General features: G+C 41.4%; 1 protein-coding gene across 1 annotated transcript in view; it reads right to left on the minus strand.

The window, feature by feature from the left end:
* Positions 1 to 61: 61 nt before the first annotated feature.
* Positions 62 to 19,956, minus strand: part of LOC136665545 (IQ motif and SEC7 domain-containing protein 1) — a 126,838-nt gene continuing 106,943 nt past the window's right edge. The window contains exons 6-17 of the mRNA XM_066643166.1: positions 17,730 to 18,916; positions 16,065 to 16,226; positions 15,078 to 15,200; positions 14,781 to 14,947; positions 14,509 to 14,648; positions 13,702 to 13,827; positions 11,257 to 11,356; positions 10,597 to 10,758; positions 7,866 to 8,060; positions 6,001 to 6,050; positions 5,150 to 5,342; positions 62 to 5,065 (exon numbers count right to left, since the gene is read on the minus strand). Of these exons, the coding sequence (XP_066499263.1) occupies positions 4,020 to 5,065; positions 5,150 to 5,342; positions 6,001 to 6,050; positions 7,866 to 8,060; positions 10,597 to 10,758; positions 11,257 to 11,356; positions 13,702 to 13,827; positions 14,509 to 14,648; positions 14,781 to 14,947; positions 15,078 to 15,200; positions 16,065 to 16,226; positions 17,730 to 18,916 (3,651 nt within the window). The 3' untranslated portion in view covers positions 62 to 4,019. The remainder of the gene's footprint in view (positions 5,066 to 5,149; positions 5,343 to 6,000; positions 6,051 to 7,865; positions 8,061 to 10,596; positions 10,759 to 11,256; positions 11,357 to 13,701; positions 13,828 to 14,508; positions 14,649 to 14,780; positions 14,948 to 15,077; positions 15,201 to 16,064; positions 16,227 to 17,729; positions 18,917 to 19,956) is intronic.

The following is a 19,956-nucleotide window of genomic DNA, read 5'->3' on the forward strand; positions in this document are numbered from 1 at the left end:
AAAGAAGACACATTTGGCATTTAGTCACAGTAGGAAAACAAGAGCCTTTCCAACAGCAAGAACATATTTTTATAGAATAAGAGCAATAAATAATCACATATAATTTCTCAGAAGGAGGTTTTCATTGAAACCACATACATATATACAAATAAAACTTCATACAATTTCATCTCTTTAAATATAGTTACTGCTCTGACACACACACATACTGATACAACTTTACAGGTACATTTTGTTTCCCAAGGCCCTAAATTGTAAACAATAGCTGGTTCCCCCACCCCACCCCAGTGCCCAGCCAGTTATAGACACGTATAACACAGCCCATTCCAGAGTATTTATAATCAGCTAATATGTACATTCAGATTTATACAGCGTCATTCAGTTAAGTGCAGTAGAACATGCAACACATGGCACAGTGGCGCAAGACATCAGCATAGCCAATCAGAAGTAAGGATGCACACTTTCCAGAACTGCTAATTCTACGTTGATAAGTGTTGTTAGTCCTCTGTCCAGGCAATTTTTTTTGTGAGCTCTGTATCTTTCAAGCCTCATAACACTTAATGCAAGCACAAGAATGAAGCTTTTAGAGTCTGAGAAAGCAATCAAGCTCATTAGAGGACAAAGAGAGACAGGAGGAGCATTTTGTTTTGTGCTCGAAATTTAGATCACATGATGATGTCAAAAAAAAAAAGAAAATCATTAATTTCCCTTTTTTGTATGCACCTTTTTGAACTTTCCTCAGCCTTTGCTTATTTATCTTAACAGTCCTATAAAAGTAACTAACTGTACTGCATCCTGCATTAGGCAAATCCCACAGCGAATACTACATGTTGTAATATTTTAAATATGAAAATATCTCATTTATCTGAAGGTGTACTTGCTCTTTGTTGGTCCTAGTATTATTCAAATACATTTTAAAAGAAGGTAACAGTGTCTGGATGCAGGTGGAAGTGGTGACGAGGAGTTGAGGTTGGTCTGGGAGTGGTGATGAGGAGTTTGGGTGGGTCTGTGAGGAGTGTACAGTACTATACAAAAATCTTTCAAAATTTCATTTACTTCATTTCAGTCAAAACTACCATTAATGACCAGCAGGTCCTTCTTCAATGTGAGGAAAACCACATTCAAAAACTAAATAAATGATCACATGTTTTATATTTGACTTGCACACTATTTGTATTGGAAAGTAATGTGCAAGAATATTTTTCAACAACTGCAAGGTTATTGCAGAAGTTGAAAGGATTTCAGCTTTTCGTGGTCAAAGTAAACCTTATATAATTCAATGATGTTGACCCTATAGCTAATGTAAATACAACAAATCTTTCTTTAAAATCTTTCTTTAAAGAAAGATGACTGTAGACCTGGACGATAGCCAAAATTTATATCACAATATATTTCTTAATTTTGGTCAATACATTTTAATATCGATATGAACAATAAAAAAGCCACCAAAAAACTACCAAAAACTGAAAGCAATTTGACAACACCATCACAAACAAAAATTTCTTGGCTTTGTCAATATTAATATTAATATTTTTAAACTTATTTTAAGATTGAGGGCAGTGAACTGATGACAGCACCCTGTACTGAACGTCAGTCAGTGACAGATGCTGTAAATAATATAAATATTGAAATCATATCATTGTTATTGAAACATTTTATACAGTAATATACATTACTGTTGAATTATTGTCCAGCTGAGATTGTTCTAGTCTGTCATGATTTGCATGGTCGTTATGGCTGCCATTTTCCCTATATTTTTGAATACGTTTTTTTGTGCTCCAGTTTTGGAATATTTCTGGTTCACCGAATGGCTACGTCGACTGCAGATGAATAAATGAAAGGTACTTCGGCACAGTACTGTATTTGAACAAGCATATGTGTGGAAAATTAAAGGGGTGGGACATAATCTTGTATCGAGGCACTGCGCTGACTCTTTTTGTGCAAAAACCTATAAAACTTAAGCAGAAAAGTAAAAGCATCATACAAAAAAGATTCCACTGACAGCTTTCAAGTGCGAAATTTCTGAGCATGAGTGCACGGACGTACCGGCCATATTAGCATGCGTTCATACAGAAACAGGAGGGCACATATGCAGCTTGATGGAATAATTTCACATTCTTAAAAAGTGTGACTTGCTCAAGTAAGAGTGTATGGCTTCTGGCAATGAGTTTGGTGTGAAATACATCATTGTTTGTGTGTGTGTGTTTTTTTTTGTTTGTTTTTTTTTCAAGCTTACTGCAAAACAAGTTCCTGAAGTAGGTAGCCCAGGTAAAAGTCCTCAAAATTTGTCCATTTGTAATTTGCCCATGAAATCACACCATGTTAGTCTGGAAAAAAAAAAACCTCTTAGAAAACAAACCAGCACAGAAACGATATCCACTCGTATTAGTAGTAACGTTTACACCAAAAATATTAAGGATAATATCAGTAGTATTTGACATCATAATAGTAATAATGAAAATAAAAGACATTTAAACCATACCATGACTCGAACTGTACAATCAATGTTAAAGAGATGTCAGTAGAGATGTCAGTAGCTGTTCATGTTTTCATACATTTTATCCAACTGTATTCTGAAATTTTACATGAAAAAAGTCAGTGCCAATACAATAAACTCTGCAAGATTTTAACATTTTTAAACTCCCCTATAATTCTCTGAAGTATGTCCCTATATTAATTGTGTTATTAAGCTAAAATACAAAGGCGCTGCACTTCACCCAGTGCCACTGCGCCTTCACTGATCCTTAAACCTGACACTGGGCACTAAGGCTATGTTATTAATTGACAAATACATGTAATTAACTGTTCAGATGAACTTGTTAGAGCAGGTACTGCTTGAAAGAGTGCCAAAATTATAAATGATACATTTCTCTATTAAATCAAATTTACAAGACAATTTTTAAGTGTTAATCAAACCATAAAACAATTAATTCATCATTTTGTTTAGAATGAGAAAAATATTCTGTTTTTTACATCCTCATAAAGCTCAAACTCAGTCCAAAAGGCAGAGCAAAACATCTGTCTTTAAACTGTTGATATGAATCCACTGCATCTCCAATAAAAACAATCTGAGAATTCTACACTTCTGACAATTGAAAATCATCTATGGCTGGCTTATTGCAGATTTGAAACTATTGGATACAACTGCATTTTGTGTGTATGCTGTTCAATTCCTAAATATGTCCCCGTTTTAAATGCCACGTTAGACCCAAATACTGAAATACTGATGCCTCCTAAATGGCTCTCTCCTATAGTTTCTTTCCACAAAAAAAGTCTTATCATAAAAAAATGCTTTCAAATGAGTAGAAGTATGCAGTAAGATTCAAAGTGCATGACTGGCTTCTTTAAAGCTGTAGTCCAAGGTTGAGAGCCTTTTTGAATGTGGAGGAATGTGTCAGAATTGCCTAGACCTGGAATGATTGTCATTTGAGAACCAAAAAAAAAATAAAATAAATAAAGATCTACAAAAATGAAGTGAATAGGATTTCACTGAAATCTCAGTCCTCAGGTGAAGTTCAAGCTTTTTCAAAACCCCTGCTCCACCTACAAGTTCTGCTCTCCTGTCCTCAGCCCAGCTAAAGAGCAGGGAGCAGCTCCACAGCACAGGCTTGCACTGCACTGGTAGTGCTGGGTGAGCTAAATTTGCGAGTCTGTGTCTCACATTGTTTTGTACCAACCTTTCACATATCTCCACCTTTGGCAACACACTGCTTGCAGCTAGCTCATATTAACACACCCAGCTTCAGTCAGCCTCTCAGAAAAGGGCCGTATCGGCTCGGCTTGCAACACCAATCTATTTGATTCGTGTTGATGAATTTGATTTCAAAACTTTTGAGTACTGGTATGGATCAACAATGTTGTATGCGTTGAGCATCCTGGGTGTAGACTGACCACTCTGATTGATGGCCAGCTGCTCTACATATGAGGGAAGCGGATGTGGAAGTAGCAGAGTCGGAGCACAGTGTGCTTCCGCTTGCGTGGGATTTGGCGCCTGCAGCTCCTTCGAGGCCCCCTGGCCCTCACACCACCGTGCTGATGCGGTTGATGGGCTTGGATTTGGAGCTGCCGATCGTGCTGGTGTTGGCCCCGCCCCCTGCGCCTCCTCCCCCTCCTCCTACCGTCCCTGGGACGCTCACTTGCGGGGGTGCAGGGGCCGGGTGTGGTGGGGGTGGCAGCAGAGGTGAGAGCGGTGTAAGAGGGGTGAGGGGGGAGGTAGGCGGGGGTAAAGGCGAGTGCGGCGGCGGTGGCGGGATGGACGATAGGGGCGGGTAGAGCGGGGGGCCGTAGAGCATCCCGGTCGCGGCCTGAGACACGTGTCGGGCCGTGATGGCTGAGGGGGCCTGTGGGGGTGGGGCGAAAATGAAGTGCTGGGGCTGGACTTGCTGGTGGTGGTGGTGGTGGTGGTGCAACAGCGGATGGGCGTGCATAGGATGGCTGTGGATATGAGAGTGAACGTGGGAGTGGCCGTGAGGGTGTGGCTGTGAGTGTGAGAGAGTGAGCGGGAGTTTGCCGGTGGGGCCGGGCACGCGAGCGAGGTTGGGGTGGGGGTGGTAGAAGCTGAAAGAAGGCGTCACGGGGGAGTGAGGAGAGTGAGGGGACAGAGGCGGAGGGGTACAGCCCATGCTGGAATGGCGGCCTTGGGACAGCTGCTGGGAGAGCTGGACGTGTGAGGGTCCGGAGGGGCCGCGGCGGGGCAGGGAGCCACGATGGATGGTGTGCTGATGGTGCACTGGGGGCTGGTGAGCGGGTGGTAAAGGCTGCACTTGGTAGCGGTGGTGGTGGTACGGAGGTGGAGGCTGGCTGATGCTGTGCCCAACGCTGTTGTGGCAGTACTGGGCGTGCAGTGCTTGGATCTTGGACGGCCCTCCGTCTGACTGGCTGAGAGCGGAGGGGGAGGGTGGAGGTGGACCCCCAGTAGTGGGTGGGGGCACCGGGGCAGGGTAGGGTGGCCCTGGGGGGACGAGGGGAGCGGGAGGCTGCTTGGCTCTCTTGCTGCCGAACAGCGAGCCTAGGAATGAGCCGGAGCTGCTCCCTCCAGAACCGCTCCCCGTCCCCCCACCTCCGCCTGCGGGGAGCGGGACCGACCCGACTCCCATCCCACCCCCACCCCCGACTCCCATCCCACCCCCACCCCCGACCACCATCCCACCCCCACCCCCGACCCCCATCCCAACTCCCACGTTCCCAGAAGTGTTGTGAAACTGCCCCGGCCCACCCCCCACCCCTACTCCGGGGCTCAGGATGGGGCGGTGAGGCCGGTAATCCTCCAGCCCATAGCAGCCGGGGAGAGCGCCCCCCATGGGCAGACGCTGATGAGGCCGTGGGCTGTTAATGATGGAGCCCTGAACAACACACAAAGGCAGACCAGGAAAAAATGGTCACTTAAATGCAGTCACATTTTTGAAATTGTAGTAGAAGTTGAAAGGAACAAGGACAAAGTATGTACGCATGCTTACAACTGCTTTTCAAAAGTTTGGAATTATTGTGTGTTAAATAATAATTCATACAAATCTGTTGAATAAATTAAAGGATCTGATTTCATAATAAGTGAAAAGGAATTTGACTTATTATGAATTAAGAATCTATAAAGGCTTCTGTGGTCTAGTTTAGAATATATCCATCAATATGGTGACTCCAAACCTTTGAGGAATAGCATGTTATTGTATATACAACTTCTTTTTAAAATCAATATCTAGAAAAACAACTTACAATGCAATAACCTTAACAGCCTCAGCACTAATCACATTATGAAGAGGGTTTGAAAATGGCTTCAGGACGGTGGGCATGCCGTGGAGCTCAAGTTTCTTTGTATATACAACAAGGACATCTGTGAGTGGCAACACTGAGAGAAAGATGACTTCATAGCAGGATGGACACATATTTAGTGAGGGCACACTGATGAGGCATGCAGGGGCATGACACAGCATTCAATTTGAATGGAGAAACTGGTGGAATAATAATAATAATAAAAAATTGTTTGGGACCCTGTATAAAACTTACTTCAATGGTACTGTCCAAAGAGCCGACGCTGTTTCTGCGGCCACGCTTCCCTGCACCCAACCAAGCACAGTGAATATTCAAAAAGGCCCATAAATTACATGTATTCATGTCTACTGACACTGGAAGTCATCAGCATCTGTCCTGTTGCATATGTTGTTATATCAGGTTCTTCCCGTGATGGTAAAGGTGTTAATAGGATAAAAAACGTAGGTAGTATAAATCTATAAATATTTTATATAAATATAATTTTATATATAAATGATAAATATAAAAATGTCAATATTTTATTTGTATCCACATTGTTTTAAACGACTCCTGCCATTTACAGGCCATTGTGTCATTTTAATTAAACTGTGCACACATTGTTTCATTTAATTTCATTTGTCCCAATAATTTACAAACTATTCTCATCTCTTCTTTAAAGTGAATGCATACAATATATTCCAAGAAGTCCATCTAAAAAATACTAGTTCAATTTAAAAATGGAAATGCTTACGTTATACTCAAGTTCTTTTTTATACTATTTCACAACAGTGTCCTAAAAGTAAAATATATTTACTTGAGTACAAATACTGGGTCTAGGCTACGCTATTCCCGTGTGGTTAAAACCAGCAACTAGGGGAATCATTTGTTTTATAAACAACTAGAGCTGTTGATGTTGTTTCATTTTTCAGCTGCTCTCAGTAGATTCTGAACATTTTTTTTATAACTTTTCTTCCTTTTTTTTAATCCAGAGGATGCTCTCATAATCCAACTCTCCCATTTTACTCAGGAATGAGACCCACACCAGGAGCAAACAAGCGCAACACCAGTGGCTGGCAAACCAACATGGGGCGAGCACACTGAATTCAACAGAGACAGTGAAGCTTGTACCAAGGCCCTTATGGTCCTGGATCTTTGAGGCAGTGAAGCCTTTACACAACTAGTGTGCTGCCTTATTTACCCCTTAACAGCTGAGAGTTATAACTCTCATTTTTGCTGAGAAATGCTACATGTAATATTATAGTGTAGTTATGTTATTGTTATTGTGTATTAAATAAAAATATGTATTGGTCATTACCAGGTATGACACCCATGATTTTCTCTCCTCCTAGTTCTCAGTACAGTAAACAGATTAACAAAGTAGGCATCTTCTGAGACTCCTCAATGCTCTGGTCAAAAGTGAACCACTAGGGGGCAGAGCAGGGCATACTTTCACTCTGCAGCACCTGAAAAGGCTCAGACTACTAGCTGCATTTTATGCAGAAAACTGTCAAAGAGTTTCAGGAAGCACTGCATTTCCTTTCATTTCTTAAACTTTAAACACGCAAACTCATTCAAACATCTGACTGTGTGTGTGTATGAGAGAGAGAGAGAGAGAGAGAGAGAGAGAGAGAGAGAGAGAGTGTGAGTGAGTGAGTGTGTGTCTGGGGGCTTTTGTCTCTCCCTGAGAAGCTTGTTTCTCTTTATTAAAACCAATTGTTGCTTATTCTCATATGTTAAGGATACCTCTGGTCCAGGTACACAGCTTGTCTGATTTCTAAGTGCAAATAATTTAAAACACTCACCGGAAGCAACAAACACGAATATGTGCAAATGTTTGTGCACAATTTTGTTACATTTGCTATATGCTGTTTGTTTACCAATGCATTTTAAAATGTATTAAATGAAGCAAATAAGCAGAAATAGTGAATTAAATTGTGTAGACGTGTGTCCTCTGTGGACGATTTATATTGTTTATTGCTTAGAAAATCAGAACATGTCACGTGGCCGGGGACAGCTACAATGCAATATTTGTTTTGCATCAAAAATGTCAGGTATAAATGTGCAGAAGTGTGTGTGATGTTTTTTGAGCGTACTTTTGTGTGTGTGAGGGTGTACATTACCTGTCTCTGAGAGGTCTCTGAGTGATGAGCTGAGCGCTGTGCGCTTGAGCCCCTCACTCGTGGCGTATGTGTCATCGAGGCTGGTTCTACTCAGAGTTCCATTCACAGCTTCACTCTTCATGCCATCTACACCACCACTACCATCTCCACTCAGCAAACCAGGACGCATCACTCCTTTCTGCTTCTCCAGTTCCGCTACACACAAAGAGAGAGAGAGAGAGAGAGAGAAAGAGAGAGAGAGAGAGAGAGATCCATTATTTCAAAAGTTTGTGGACAACTGCTCTTCCAACATGTCTTTTGGAATGAAAGGAATAATATGTAGTTTGTAACACTTTGCTGCAGTAATCTGTTGAAATGTATCTGTGGGAATTTGATGAACTTCAGCAGGAGCATTACTGAGTAGGGTTGTCACGATACCAGGAATTTGGTAGTCAGTACCATTACCAATAAAACTGTAGGATTCTTGATACCAATTCCTATACGACGTCAAAATAACAAAATAAATACATAAACCAATAAAACAATTTTCAACAGGACAATCATTCCAATTTTCTAAAGACTATTAAATGTATTTGTATTTTTCTGTAGTTTATTTTCCATGTTTTTTCCATATTTTAATAAACTAGAAGCCCTGCTGCACGAAAGTATTTGAGAGTGTTACGTGCTCTTTAAATGTTGTTTTATGTAAACAATGCCTAACTGACTCAGTGTAACTACAGAATTACTTTACACAGTTTAACTCTTCATCATCTTAACTCAATCCCTCCAAGGTGCTTTATTACAAATAATAAGTAATAAAATTATACAGGGTATAGTCCTTAACCTTACCATGTTTCTGGTTTTATTACTGATAGGGAGACTGCTAGCCGCTAAGCTGTTAGCTCTAAGGCTAAACCAACTCCATATATACTGTGATGATACACACCATACTGCCTTTCATGTTCTTTATGAATGCCCTCAGAAGGATGTAGGGAACGAGAAGTGGGGAAGGTAATATTAGGGCTTGGTTTATGGTGGGATTGGGAAAGCCTTTATTCACCTCTTGGATGATAGATAATGCTCTGCCCATGCAATTTGACATACACCAAGCTCAACAAACCCAACAACAAACAATCCACCCAAAACACACAAGCAATACCAGAAAACCACCCCAAACAGTCAAAGCCCCCCATGAGTCTCAGCCCAGTCCAGTGTCCAGCAGCTGTAACATTACTCCACTGCTGTTATAACAGAGTTAAAATATAAGTATTATTACATTAAAAAAATTACACAAAGCTATTATTATTATTAAAGTGGCCTACTTTGGTATAGGGCAGCTGTATTGGGACGTCTCCTCTCCTTTTCTTCCTCATAAAACTCCTCCCCCTTCCCTGCCTCTCCCCTTTTTACTCTACTCTTTTATGTCTAATATGGAGAGGTAGGTATCAGGCGTAACCCAAAATGTATCTTTCATAATCATATATCTCATATATCAATTATTTTAAGTCGCCAAATTATTTTATATACATCATGAGTCCATTATTGTGTGTGTGTGTTGCCCTGTGAAGGACTGGCGCCCCCTACAGGGTGTATTCCCGCCTTGCACCCAATGATTCCTGGTAGGCTCTGGACCCACCACGACCCTGAACTGGATAAGCGGTTACAGATAATGAATGAATGAATGAATGAATGAATGAATGAGTCCATTATTAATCATTATCTTGAGATTTCCTGATGATGATGTGTCTTATGACAAATATGCCCATTTTCATATTGCTATTGGCACAAAGCATGCTCGATGCACTATGCTAAGAATCTAATTCTGATCTTTTGCGTATTTGTATATTCATGTAAAATCACAGAGGAGATACGAGGGGAGAAGAGATACACACTGCCTATCTAATACTAAAAGGCTGTTTATTTCTGTTGTCAGGATAAAATCTCAAAGGAGGAAAAAAATACACAATGCAGAGTCTCTATTTATCCGTAACAACCGGTTACACTGTGACCACACAAGTTATGCACACTCTATTAACCACGAGTCTGTGTGCAGCACTCTATGTTCAGCAGCTTTCAGTTAAACGCCATATGTATGCTTAATTTTTTTAATTATTTGTCAGATAATGAGATAAGTATAGCTCATTACTATCATTACTAACAGAGGAATCACTGTCATTCTTTTGTTACTCTACCTTTGATATCATAGAAAACAAGTACTGTCACATTTTCAGAACTGTGGTATCAATGTGGTAATGAAGCATTGGTTCTTATGACATCCCTATTACTGAGGTTAAATATTGTTATTGGGTGAAAAAACAAAGGAAAACAGATAGAGTGATGAAGAGTTTCAGAGATGTGAGAGAGAAACAGGCACAAGGAAAGAAGGAGAGGATAGAATGCAAAAGAGAAAGTGAGTGGGGGAGAGGAATGTGATCACATGTGACAGATCCTATGCATATAGTCAGTAAACATTATTCACTGCTGCTTTCTTTTCCTTTGTTGTTCAGGAAGGTTTAGCTGGTGAATGTAAATTTGCAATATTCACGACGCCAGAGCTGTAAGAGCAATGCACAATATTCAGCTTCAGTATAAGACCTAGCACTGACAACTCAAAGAACTAAAATCAAGTGCAAACAAGCGTTGCATCAGTTTTTACAGGGAATGTTAAGCAGAGGTTTCCAGCAATAATGATGAGAAGCTCTTTAATCTCGGATCTGACGTGTGGTGCAGAAGAAGAGAGGAGAACACTCACACTCCACACGGTATTTCTCCATATCCTGCACCTCAGCGATGCTCTCTCTCAGGTCACTTACGAAGCGCGTGCGGTCCTGCTGACTAGGCGCTGTGAACACGATCAGGACTTTACGCTCTCCTCCGGGAATCGCTGAGGTTAACCGGATACCATGAGGGTAATCTGGGAAAGAGAAACAGTGAGAAAGTGAGACAAAGAGTGCTGTATTTCTTTGTACAAATTTATAGATAAAATATTCCTGTTTTATTGTTAAAATCTGACCTTATCTTTCAACCACTTATTTAATAAGATGCTCAACATTTGGTTTGGACTCATTTATGTTTTTCTCATTTTAACCATAACTGTGAGATCAACTTTAATTCAGTCTCAGTATCCAAAGGGGCTTGCCAATACAAACTGGCAAGCGTTGTGAATTATAATTCATTACAGCCATGCTGTTTTCATGTTACTGTACATTACGATGAACTAACCGACCATATAATAACAACATATGATGAACTGGGTGTCTTTCTCGCTCGTCTGTCTTCAGCAAATATACACGGCCAGGCCGAGAGCGAGCGGCTAAATGTCACAGCGGAGCGCTGAGCCAGAATGGAGTGGTAGTATAAATAAAGAAGGAGGGCCAGATGGAGAGACAGATGGAGGGACGAATATACTTACAGGAGTTTTGGAACATGTGAACCTGCATCTCCACCAGGGGAAAGGACTGTCTGAAACTGTACGTCACAGACGTCTTCTTCTTCTGGAATATCTTTGTGACCTGTACACACACAGAAGAGGTGTAGGTAGGTGTGTATAGGTGTGTGTGGCAGTGCAGGTAGGTAGGTGTGTGTGTCTGTCTGTGTGGTGAAAGAGTGCTCGGCCAATTTAAATAGTTCTCCTTCATATTATGAAACAGCATAGAATGCCACCAGGTGGCCTAGATTTATCGGAGATACTGTAATAATCCTGTAATCTCACGTGAATTGCACTGTATACAAAAATAATAAATAATCACCTTCAAAAACATAGCTTAATATGTTTGTGGTGCTGAAAATGTCCTTCAAATAGTGCTGTCACGATGCCAAATTTCGGTACGATACCTGCCTAAATATTTTGATAATGAAGTAATTTACAAGTAAAATACAAGCTGAGCGCGGTCGGCAAAAACGCTGGTATCTGCTTATTAAGTGTGACGCCACACATGACATTTCACCATTTCTGGGTTCAATCGCGCCTTCGACCCTATAAGTGTTTACTGTTTGAATAAAGCTGAATGCCTCAATTAATTTCGTGTTCTGAGTTCAGAAAATTCAACATAAAAGGAAGCAAATGTGTCTTTGGCAGCACTTATTGCATATTCGCAGCTTATTCTGATTGGTGTGAGCTGCAGTGTGGACCAACTGTGCTGTTTCCGGAAGCAAACACGCAGCGGAGAGAGCTGTTCTAACAAGTTGTGCTACCAGTGATTCTTTTATATAAAAAGTAGCTAGGCTTTGTACAGAAAGTCGCTGGTGCTGGTCTGGTTTTCTGATTTTTAAATAACTCGCTAGAAGGTCTGAAAAGTTGTTAAAACTAGCGGCAAAATCATTAAGGGTGGGAGAGGAGACATAGCGATGCGGTACTCATTGGAAATACTGCTCTTATTTTAAAACACTGCTTCGTAAAAGTACTGGTACTCATTATTATATGTGGTATTGTATTGTTTTTAATGACAAAGTACTGAGATACTTTTCTAGTATCGGTATACAGTGCAACACTACCTTCAAGTTTTTCCATTACTTTCATCAAAAGAGATTCTTGCACAAGCTTAATTTTAATTGCTAGTTGACGTTATACAGAATTCTATATGAGCTTGTATACGGTCATGTATGTAAACATGCAGCATTTAAAGAGAGATCTTCTGGACAGTTTACTAGAAGCACCTGCATTATTATTTACTATGTTGATCTACCATTTACCTGAATGCTGCACTTGAAATAAATGTATGTAGTTCTTCTAATGCGTGTCAATGTGTTTATGATTACAGTTGTGTATCTGTGCACAGTGTTAAGTTGCAATGTCTCTGTTACTGTGCTGTGAAATATTTGCTGTCTAATACTGTGCACTGTGAGCTAGTGTGTAACTAAAAACAGACACTTTGTATGTGCAAACATACTTAGCCAATAAAGCTTGATTATGATCCATCTTGGTGGTGTATAGTCCTGTTGCACATCTGTGTTAACCATTTTCTAGGTATCTATCAGTGGTCAGATTTTGACCTCAGGAGCACTCTTCCATGGCTATGTTAGAGGCTATGGCTCTCTCCTCACTGTTCCTCATAAACTGTATCAGCATCACACATACTAACATGCCACTATCGAGTCAGTTCCACTGCTGGGTCGAGGTTAGTTCACCACCCAAACAAAATCAGATCAATAACAATCCTGAGGTCAGAAACTGACCAGTGTTCAGTGTTGAATACAGTAGTGGGTTGCAAAATATGGGCCACTGAGTCTAAATGCACACCAATAATAGTGGTTCTGTGAAGTAGGTGAAGACCAGATTTTGACCCAAGAATAAATCTGATGGTGAATCTATATTGTCCTTATTAGGCTACTGCTGATGAGTCTGAATGTTTAACTGTTAATGTTTAATGTCCATGAAGTTCACGGCAGAAAACACACACCATTTATGACAATGTTGGCTAGATAACCAAGAACCCACACTTCAACCTTATTGAATATATTTGGGATTGACAGCAAGAAGCAAAAAAAATCCAATCAACTTCTAAGACTGAACTTGTGTGAAAATGTACCTGCACATTTCTTGCAGGAAACTGAAAGCAAATATCCTGAAACAAAAGTAAGAAATGCCTGACTGAAAAAGAGGACTGTACACTGGCAAGGCAAGGTAAGGTAAGGCAAGTTTTTTTATAGAGCACCTTTCATACACAGTCCAACTGTGTTCCCTAAATGTACAATATATCTCCAGAAGGTAAAAATCTACAATTTATATAGAATATGGTACACATCTGTTCCCTAACAAAAAGTACGCTTCAGGGTACTACCACAGTGACATGAAAAAGCACCACCCTGGTAACAGTTTCTCTGAGAGTGTAGTGGAGTGTAGTATGAAGTTTCTTACCACCAGCAGATCATTAAAGAGGAAAACTTCTCTCTGGTGAACCCCACTCCTCTGGGGCCGGTTAGGGTCAGGAACCTCGTACAGCTGGCAACAACAAACCAGCCGGCGGTGGGGCAGGGAAAGCACCTGTACACAGATTTAAACAAACAGAACAATGATGCTCACAGCAATTACTACACTGTAAATAAATCAGTGCTTTATTAATGCATTAACAAAGCTTTTCAGAAAACTAAGGCTGGTTCAAACAGCATTTTAGAGGCTTTCAATACACAGTCTTTCTGAAAAAGAACCAGAACTAACAAAAGACTTTGAAACTGCACAAGAGAAAAAATGTAAAAGCGCAATAAATCCACTTCCCAAACAATAACAATCTTGTTTAGAGAGTCGTTTAGGCTGGAACATTTGAGGACTGAAACATAACTCTGAAATTCAAAGCGAAACTTATTTTACAGTATAAAATGTATTATTGTTGTAACATATCGCCAGTCATACCTCCTGTCTTTTTATTTTCTTGTTTACTTTTCTTTGTACCCTTGACCATGAGGTTTTTCTTTATATTCTGTGTCTCCACTCTAGTCCTGCCATTCTATTATCGTTCTAATCCATGTGACTTAACCCCTCTTACCCCAGGTCTTCCTACTTATCTCTGTTTTAGTATTCCCTTGTCAGGACAGTGATTTCTCAACCTGTGCCTACAACTCTATAAATGTCACACAGCTGAAAAACAAAATCAACAGCAAGCAACTTATTCTATATAGAAAATTATTATCTTTTTTCCCACATTTTATCACATATAGTTTTACTTACAGGTTTCTTGCCCACTATCACTCTCTCCACAGCTTGTACTTGTGATACATGATCATCATTTGTCCTCAGCTCCCACTTTTGAATGCGCTGGTAGATTCCTACCAACAGGTCCCTTGGAATGTCCTGCCCATTGTCCACTCCTGGTACAAACAAACACACAGAAGGTGAGAAAGGGAAAGAGAGATCGGTGGAATCAGTGAACACATGTCAGGGAATAAACACTTCAGCAGAAACAAAACTCTACACAACTCAAATCTGCGAAGCATTAGCACCTCTTAAGTTCTTGATGAAGTCTTCCAGCTTCATCTTCCTCTCAGGTTTAACGTTAGGGCTGTACATATCGGTGTTGAGGAGGATGATGGCAAAGGCCAGGATGAAGATGGTGTCTGGGTTCTGGAACTGTCGTACTAGCACAGGGTTACACACACAGTATCTCTGACTGAGAAAGAGAGAAAAATAGACAGAATTAACGAACCACCACCGTGTCTTTAAAAATAACACGTTTCTAGAGAATAGTGCGAAAATAGAGCAAACACAGAGGAAACATACAGAGCCCTATCAGAGTGTACCTGAAGGCCTCCACCAGTCTCTCCACTTTCTGAGCTTCTCCCTGGACTTTAATCTGAGCCTGGAACTTGCGCAGAGCATCATCCAAATCCATGCCAGAGAAGTCCATCTCATCCAGGACACAGCTGAAAAGCACAACGTTTATGACATTAATGACCAGCCGACTCATAGACCACACCTCAGTATGGCTGAATATGTTCAAGAGAAACACAAAAGGTAACCAATGTCTGAACTTGTATTATATATTGACTAATATTCCAGAAAACTGAAAGCAAATGTTCTGAAAAATAATGTAAATTAAGGCTACACTGTACATCATGGAGGTTGCACTTAATGTGGAGTCATCAATGTCACCAGCATTTCTTTCTGTTGTATAATATACTTCAATTATTTTCACTTTTATATTTTTAAAATAAGCTGTGAAACTGCCAAAGTACAGAAAAAAAACCTTTTCATCAATTTGTGTTCATGTGCAGATAAAGAGTGGAAACAAACACAAGTCTGTACAGTGCAGCTTTGGTTTTAACAATATGTCATTTTTGGAATTTTTTATTGGTCTTTCAATGTGAAGTAAACACTAAATATAAAGGGAAATGTGAAATACTGAATTATAGAACAAAATAAAAATAACAAAAAAATTATTTTAAATGGACAAAATAATTAAAAGGAGGTCTATATCTAAAAGCTTCATCTGTTTACCCTACATTTACTAAGACTACAATACACAAACGTCTACCTAGGATTTGCCAGTTTTTTGGGGGTTTTTTTTAATTCCTTGTTCCCACAGTTCTGTTACGTGGAGTGTATTACAGCCCACGCTGTAAACAATCCTCCAGCTTATCCTGCGTCCTGCTGCCTCTGGATCTACAGCTCCAAAAGCCTGCACACTAACCACTGTGTGTGTGTCCTGAGGCTAGCCATCAACCTCAGTATGACCCTATTTGGCCAGTGTGACTCTAGCAACCCCATATGAGCCTGGCATCACTCACTCCAGCACGTCTTTGTTGAATTGCTTCTGCCTGTTGCCCAGGAATTCCCCGATCATCTGCCGGCTCAGGCCTTTCCTCTCCAGGATAAAGCGAGCTATGCCCACTGGGGTGTCTGACACAAAGCCCCTCTCTATCAGGTACTGGATACCCTTCTCTGGCTTCCTGAGGGGGTGTGGGAGAGAGTGAGAGGATGAGAGAGAAAGAGAGAGAGAGAAAAAATGTGTTGCAGTGATGTGTTGTGAATCACTTTCAATCACTTTCACTCTAGCCGTACCCTCATGCCGTTGTAATATTACTGAACTGAATTGCGCGTCTCGCACTGAATGGAATTGAACGCCTGAGGGCACAAACACTGCCAGCTGGGTTTGTATATTTGTCTCGTATTTCATATAGCTCCAGCTCTTATCCCATCTCTTTCTGTCTATCTCTCCATTTAGCCTCGGACAGCTTGTTTTTTTTCTTTATTTTTTTCATTACTGTTCAGCTTTTCATCTCCAAATGCTTCTGGCTGCTTACACATCACAGACATTCCCTTCCTGGAGCGCTCTGAGCATCTGTAAGACCAGCAATTTCATTAAAAAACAAAATGACTTAATCCTTCATAATATATCAGTTGTTATTGGTGAAATATTAATCAGTGTATTACTGCAGCTGTTGGGTTTTTCCTGGCCTGTACTTAATGTATCAATGCTGATTCGCTGAAGAGACTAATACAGAAATTATAGTGGGTGTAATTTATAACTAGGGCCTGACAGTGGAATAACAGAGTGCAGCTAAACATAGGGGCAGTACAGATGCATTAAACCATCTGAAATTATGCAGAAAGATCATTCCAGTGGGCAGAAAGTGTCAAATGGGCAAGAAACCGCCACACAGACAGGTGCTCATTCATTACAATGTCAATACAGAGTCAGCATGGTGTGCGAAATCTTGACACTCCCATTTTGTCTTTGTAAGACAGAACTATGGATGGAAATAAGCAAGATAGATGTAATTTGTAACCCCAACCTCTATACAGTCTAATATCAAATGCACAATACATGATTTGCCATCATTTTCCTGTTGACAGACTGACCTTTAGAAACTCTAAAAAATGAGAGTGTGAGAAAAATCAGGGACGGACTCATGTAGTGTGTACTCCACAAAGGCTATTACGAAGGTGAAGGAACCTCCAGTTCGCTATCTCCATCTATGAGGGCCAAAGGTATAGTTTAAATGTAGGCCCACTGCCTGTTCAGCCAAGAATACTTTAACTGTGATCACCAATCTCTTGTACGGTTAAAATACACATAATTTTAAATGGTTCAGAGCTTGCATTCATGCACCTTGTATTTGTTTTTACAAGCTATTTAATATAATGGTGCACTCCACCACACTAGAAATGAAAGGGATTCTCTCTGTCAAAGCTAAAACATGACTGGCTTCTTAATGCTTCCTTTACCTAAAGAGTGCCAGAGCATGATTAGGACTGAATGATATCATTATTTCTTTTCGGCCCCCCCCTCCCGCCTCAAAACTGCAGTTTTCTATTTAAATGGCATCCGATGTTATTCAGCCTGCTCTATGGAGCATCACCTGCTTCATTCAGAGACTACAATTTCTATGTGAAACCACTGTGCTCCACTAACAGAATGCATTTGTCATGTAGGGTGATCTTGGCTTTACTTGTTGAAGAGGTTGAGGCCGATGCGGTACTGCCTCCTCTGCACCACATCGTTGTTGAAGGCGGGCGAGTCCCAGCTGTGGCGGCTCTCCCGCTGGTACGTCTGCTTGCCGAGTGCAGGGAGGGGCTCTCGGAGGCTGTCCCGAGACGAGGAGCCCGAGCTGCAGTTGATGGTTTCATTGGAGTTTGTCGTGGAGTTGAGTGAGTCGTTGTCTCCGTCAGACTGCTCCATGCCTGTAGAGGGAAGCGGAGCGGACGAGGAAGAGGACAACGGGGTCAATGGGGGAGGCTGGGTGGGCGAGGGCGAAGTAGGCTCTGGGTAGTGGGGTCCTGGGTGATGGTGTAAGTGAGGGGGCAGGGGGTGGTGATGGTGGTGGTGGTGTAGTGGGTGGTGCTGGAGGGGATGATGTGGATGTGGGTGTGGATGTGGATGTGGGTGTGGGTGCTGGTGGTGCAGGAGGATGGCGTGGTGTGGGAGGTGTGTGGGTAGGGGTGATGGTACGGGACGTCCCAATGGCCGGGTTTGGCCCTGGGCAGTGCAGGCGCTTGCTGAGCGGGCGGCTGGGTTGTGTTTGAGGGTTCCTTGTGGCGAACCTGAACTTCCACCTCCTCCTGGGCCTACAATTCCTCCTCCTCCTACTCCTCCGGACTCCTGCTCGTACATCAGCTGCCTGCTAAGTGAGCCTCTGTCTGAGCGGTCGCTCATGTCCACTGAGCTGTCACTGGGTGGTTCGATGGTCAGTACAGGTAGGTGTGGGCCGCGGAGCCGGTAATCTCTGCACTCAGTGCAGGGTGTACTGCGTCTGCTGTTGTTACTAGTGCCCCCCTCTGTGTCTCGGCTGTCCTCTCTGCCCCCTGGGCCACCTCCGCCACCCCAGTATTCAGTATCAGTGCTGCTGGGAGCGCGCTCGATGGACAGGGGTGATGAGGGAACACCGTCATCCATGTAGAGTGTCACATCACTGTAGGAGGTGGCCGTGCTGTCCTCATGCATTCCCCCTAGCATGGTGGGACCACTCCGCTCCTGTTCACCCCCACCCCCGCCACGACGGGACTGGGGCTTGCTGCTCCACACGCACTCGCCAAAATCCTCAGCCTCACCCACGCCATCACCACTGCCTTCCTGAGAGTCTCCTCGGCCAGACCGACAAGTCAGAGCGTCATCCATGGAGTCAGCCAGGGATGTGACCTGAGGGATGAAAACACAAACAGGTAAAGCAGTGTTCACAGCGCTGGAGTTGCCCTGCCCTGCTTATTTTAGAGTTTGGGGTTGTCTTTCCTTCCCTCCTCCTTTTTTTCATATTTTTAACCACATGAAAAGTTTGTGGTTCAAGTGAAATCTTGCTGAAATTCCACATTCAGAAACATCTCCATTAATAACCAAACAACTATTTTCTCCCTCTGTACAAGCCTATTGGTCAGAGATTAAATTAATTATTAGGTGTACAAAAAAGTGTAACATATTGCATTTTGGTATTTTTATGGTAACTGTTGCGTAGTATTAAATATTATTAAATAGTATTAATATGCTACATTCCCTAACACTGAAATCACCATCTTTCAATCATCTAAACAAAAACTCCAACATCCTTTTGGATACTGTAATATCCCCAAGAACAGAACAAATCGATAAACATGCTTTTGCAGTGCTCTTTTTCTTGATGGAACTTACAATGAACACAGTGATGAATACATTCTTCTCAAATTTAGGTTATATTTTGTTGAATGCAAAGACCATAGTAATTTTTACTACTACAAAACATATACTACAACAAAAGAGTGGGAGAATGTTTGAGTTTTAGATTACAATTATACATATAATAAACACTTTTTACACCTAATACATCAAATCAGAATGTGCCACATTCACCAGCTGTAATAACCTTACCACTGCATTTGTGACCACTGACACTTATTTCTAGATTTCAGAGCCTAACCCAATGTTTGTGTAATAAACCCAGAGCTTTACTGCCACTGTAAGTTCTGATAATAAAAAAAATAACCCTAATCTACAATTACAAAAACACAAATTGTTTGGAAGATAGAATTCAAGTAGTTGTTGTGATGTCCTGTCAATCCTGTTAGTTTCAACACCACCAAGATCATCCTTAACTGGGGGTAACATCTAAAAATGCAACATATTCAAGGCCTAAGTTTTCAATCCAAGAACTTTTAAGGAACATTGACCTTGTAACAAATGCAGAAACAAGCATTCAGGGTGGAAAGTAC

The sequence above is a fragment of the Hoplias malabaricus genome, chromosome 14, assembly GCF_029633855.1.
Source record: "Hoplias malabaricus isolate fHopMal1 chromosome 14, fHopMal1.hap1, whole genome shotgun sequence".
NCBI classification, from domain to species: Eukaryota; Metazoa; Chordata; class Actinopteri; order Characiformes; family Erythrinidae; genus Hoplias; species Hoplias malabaricus.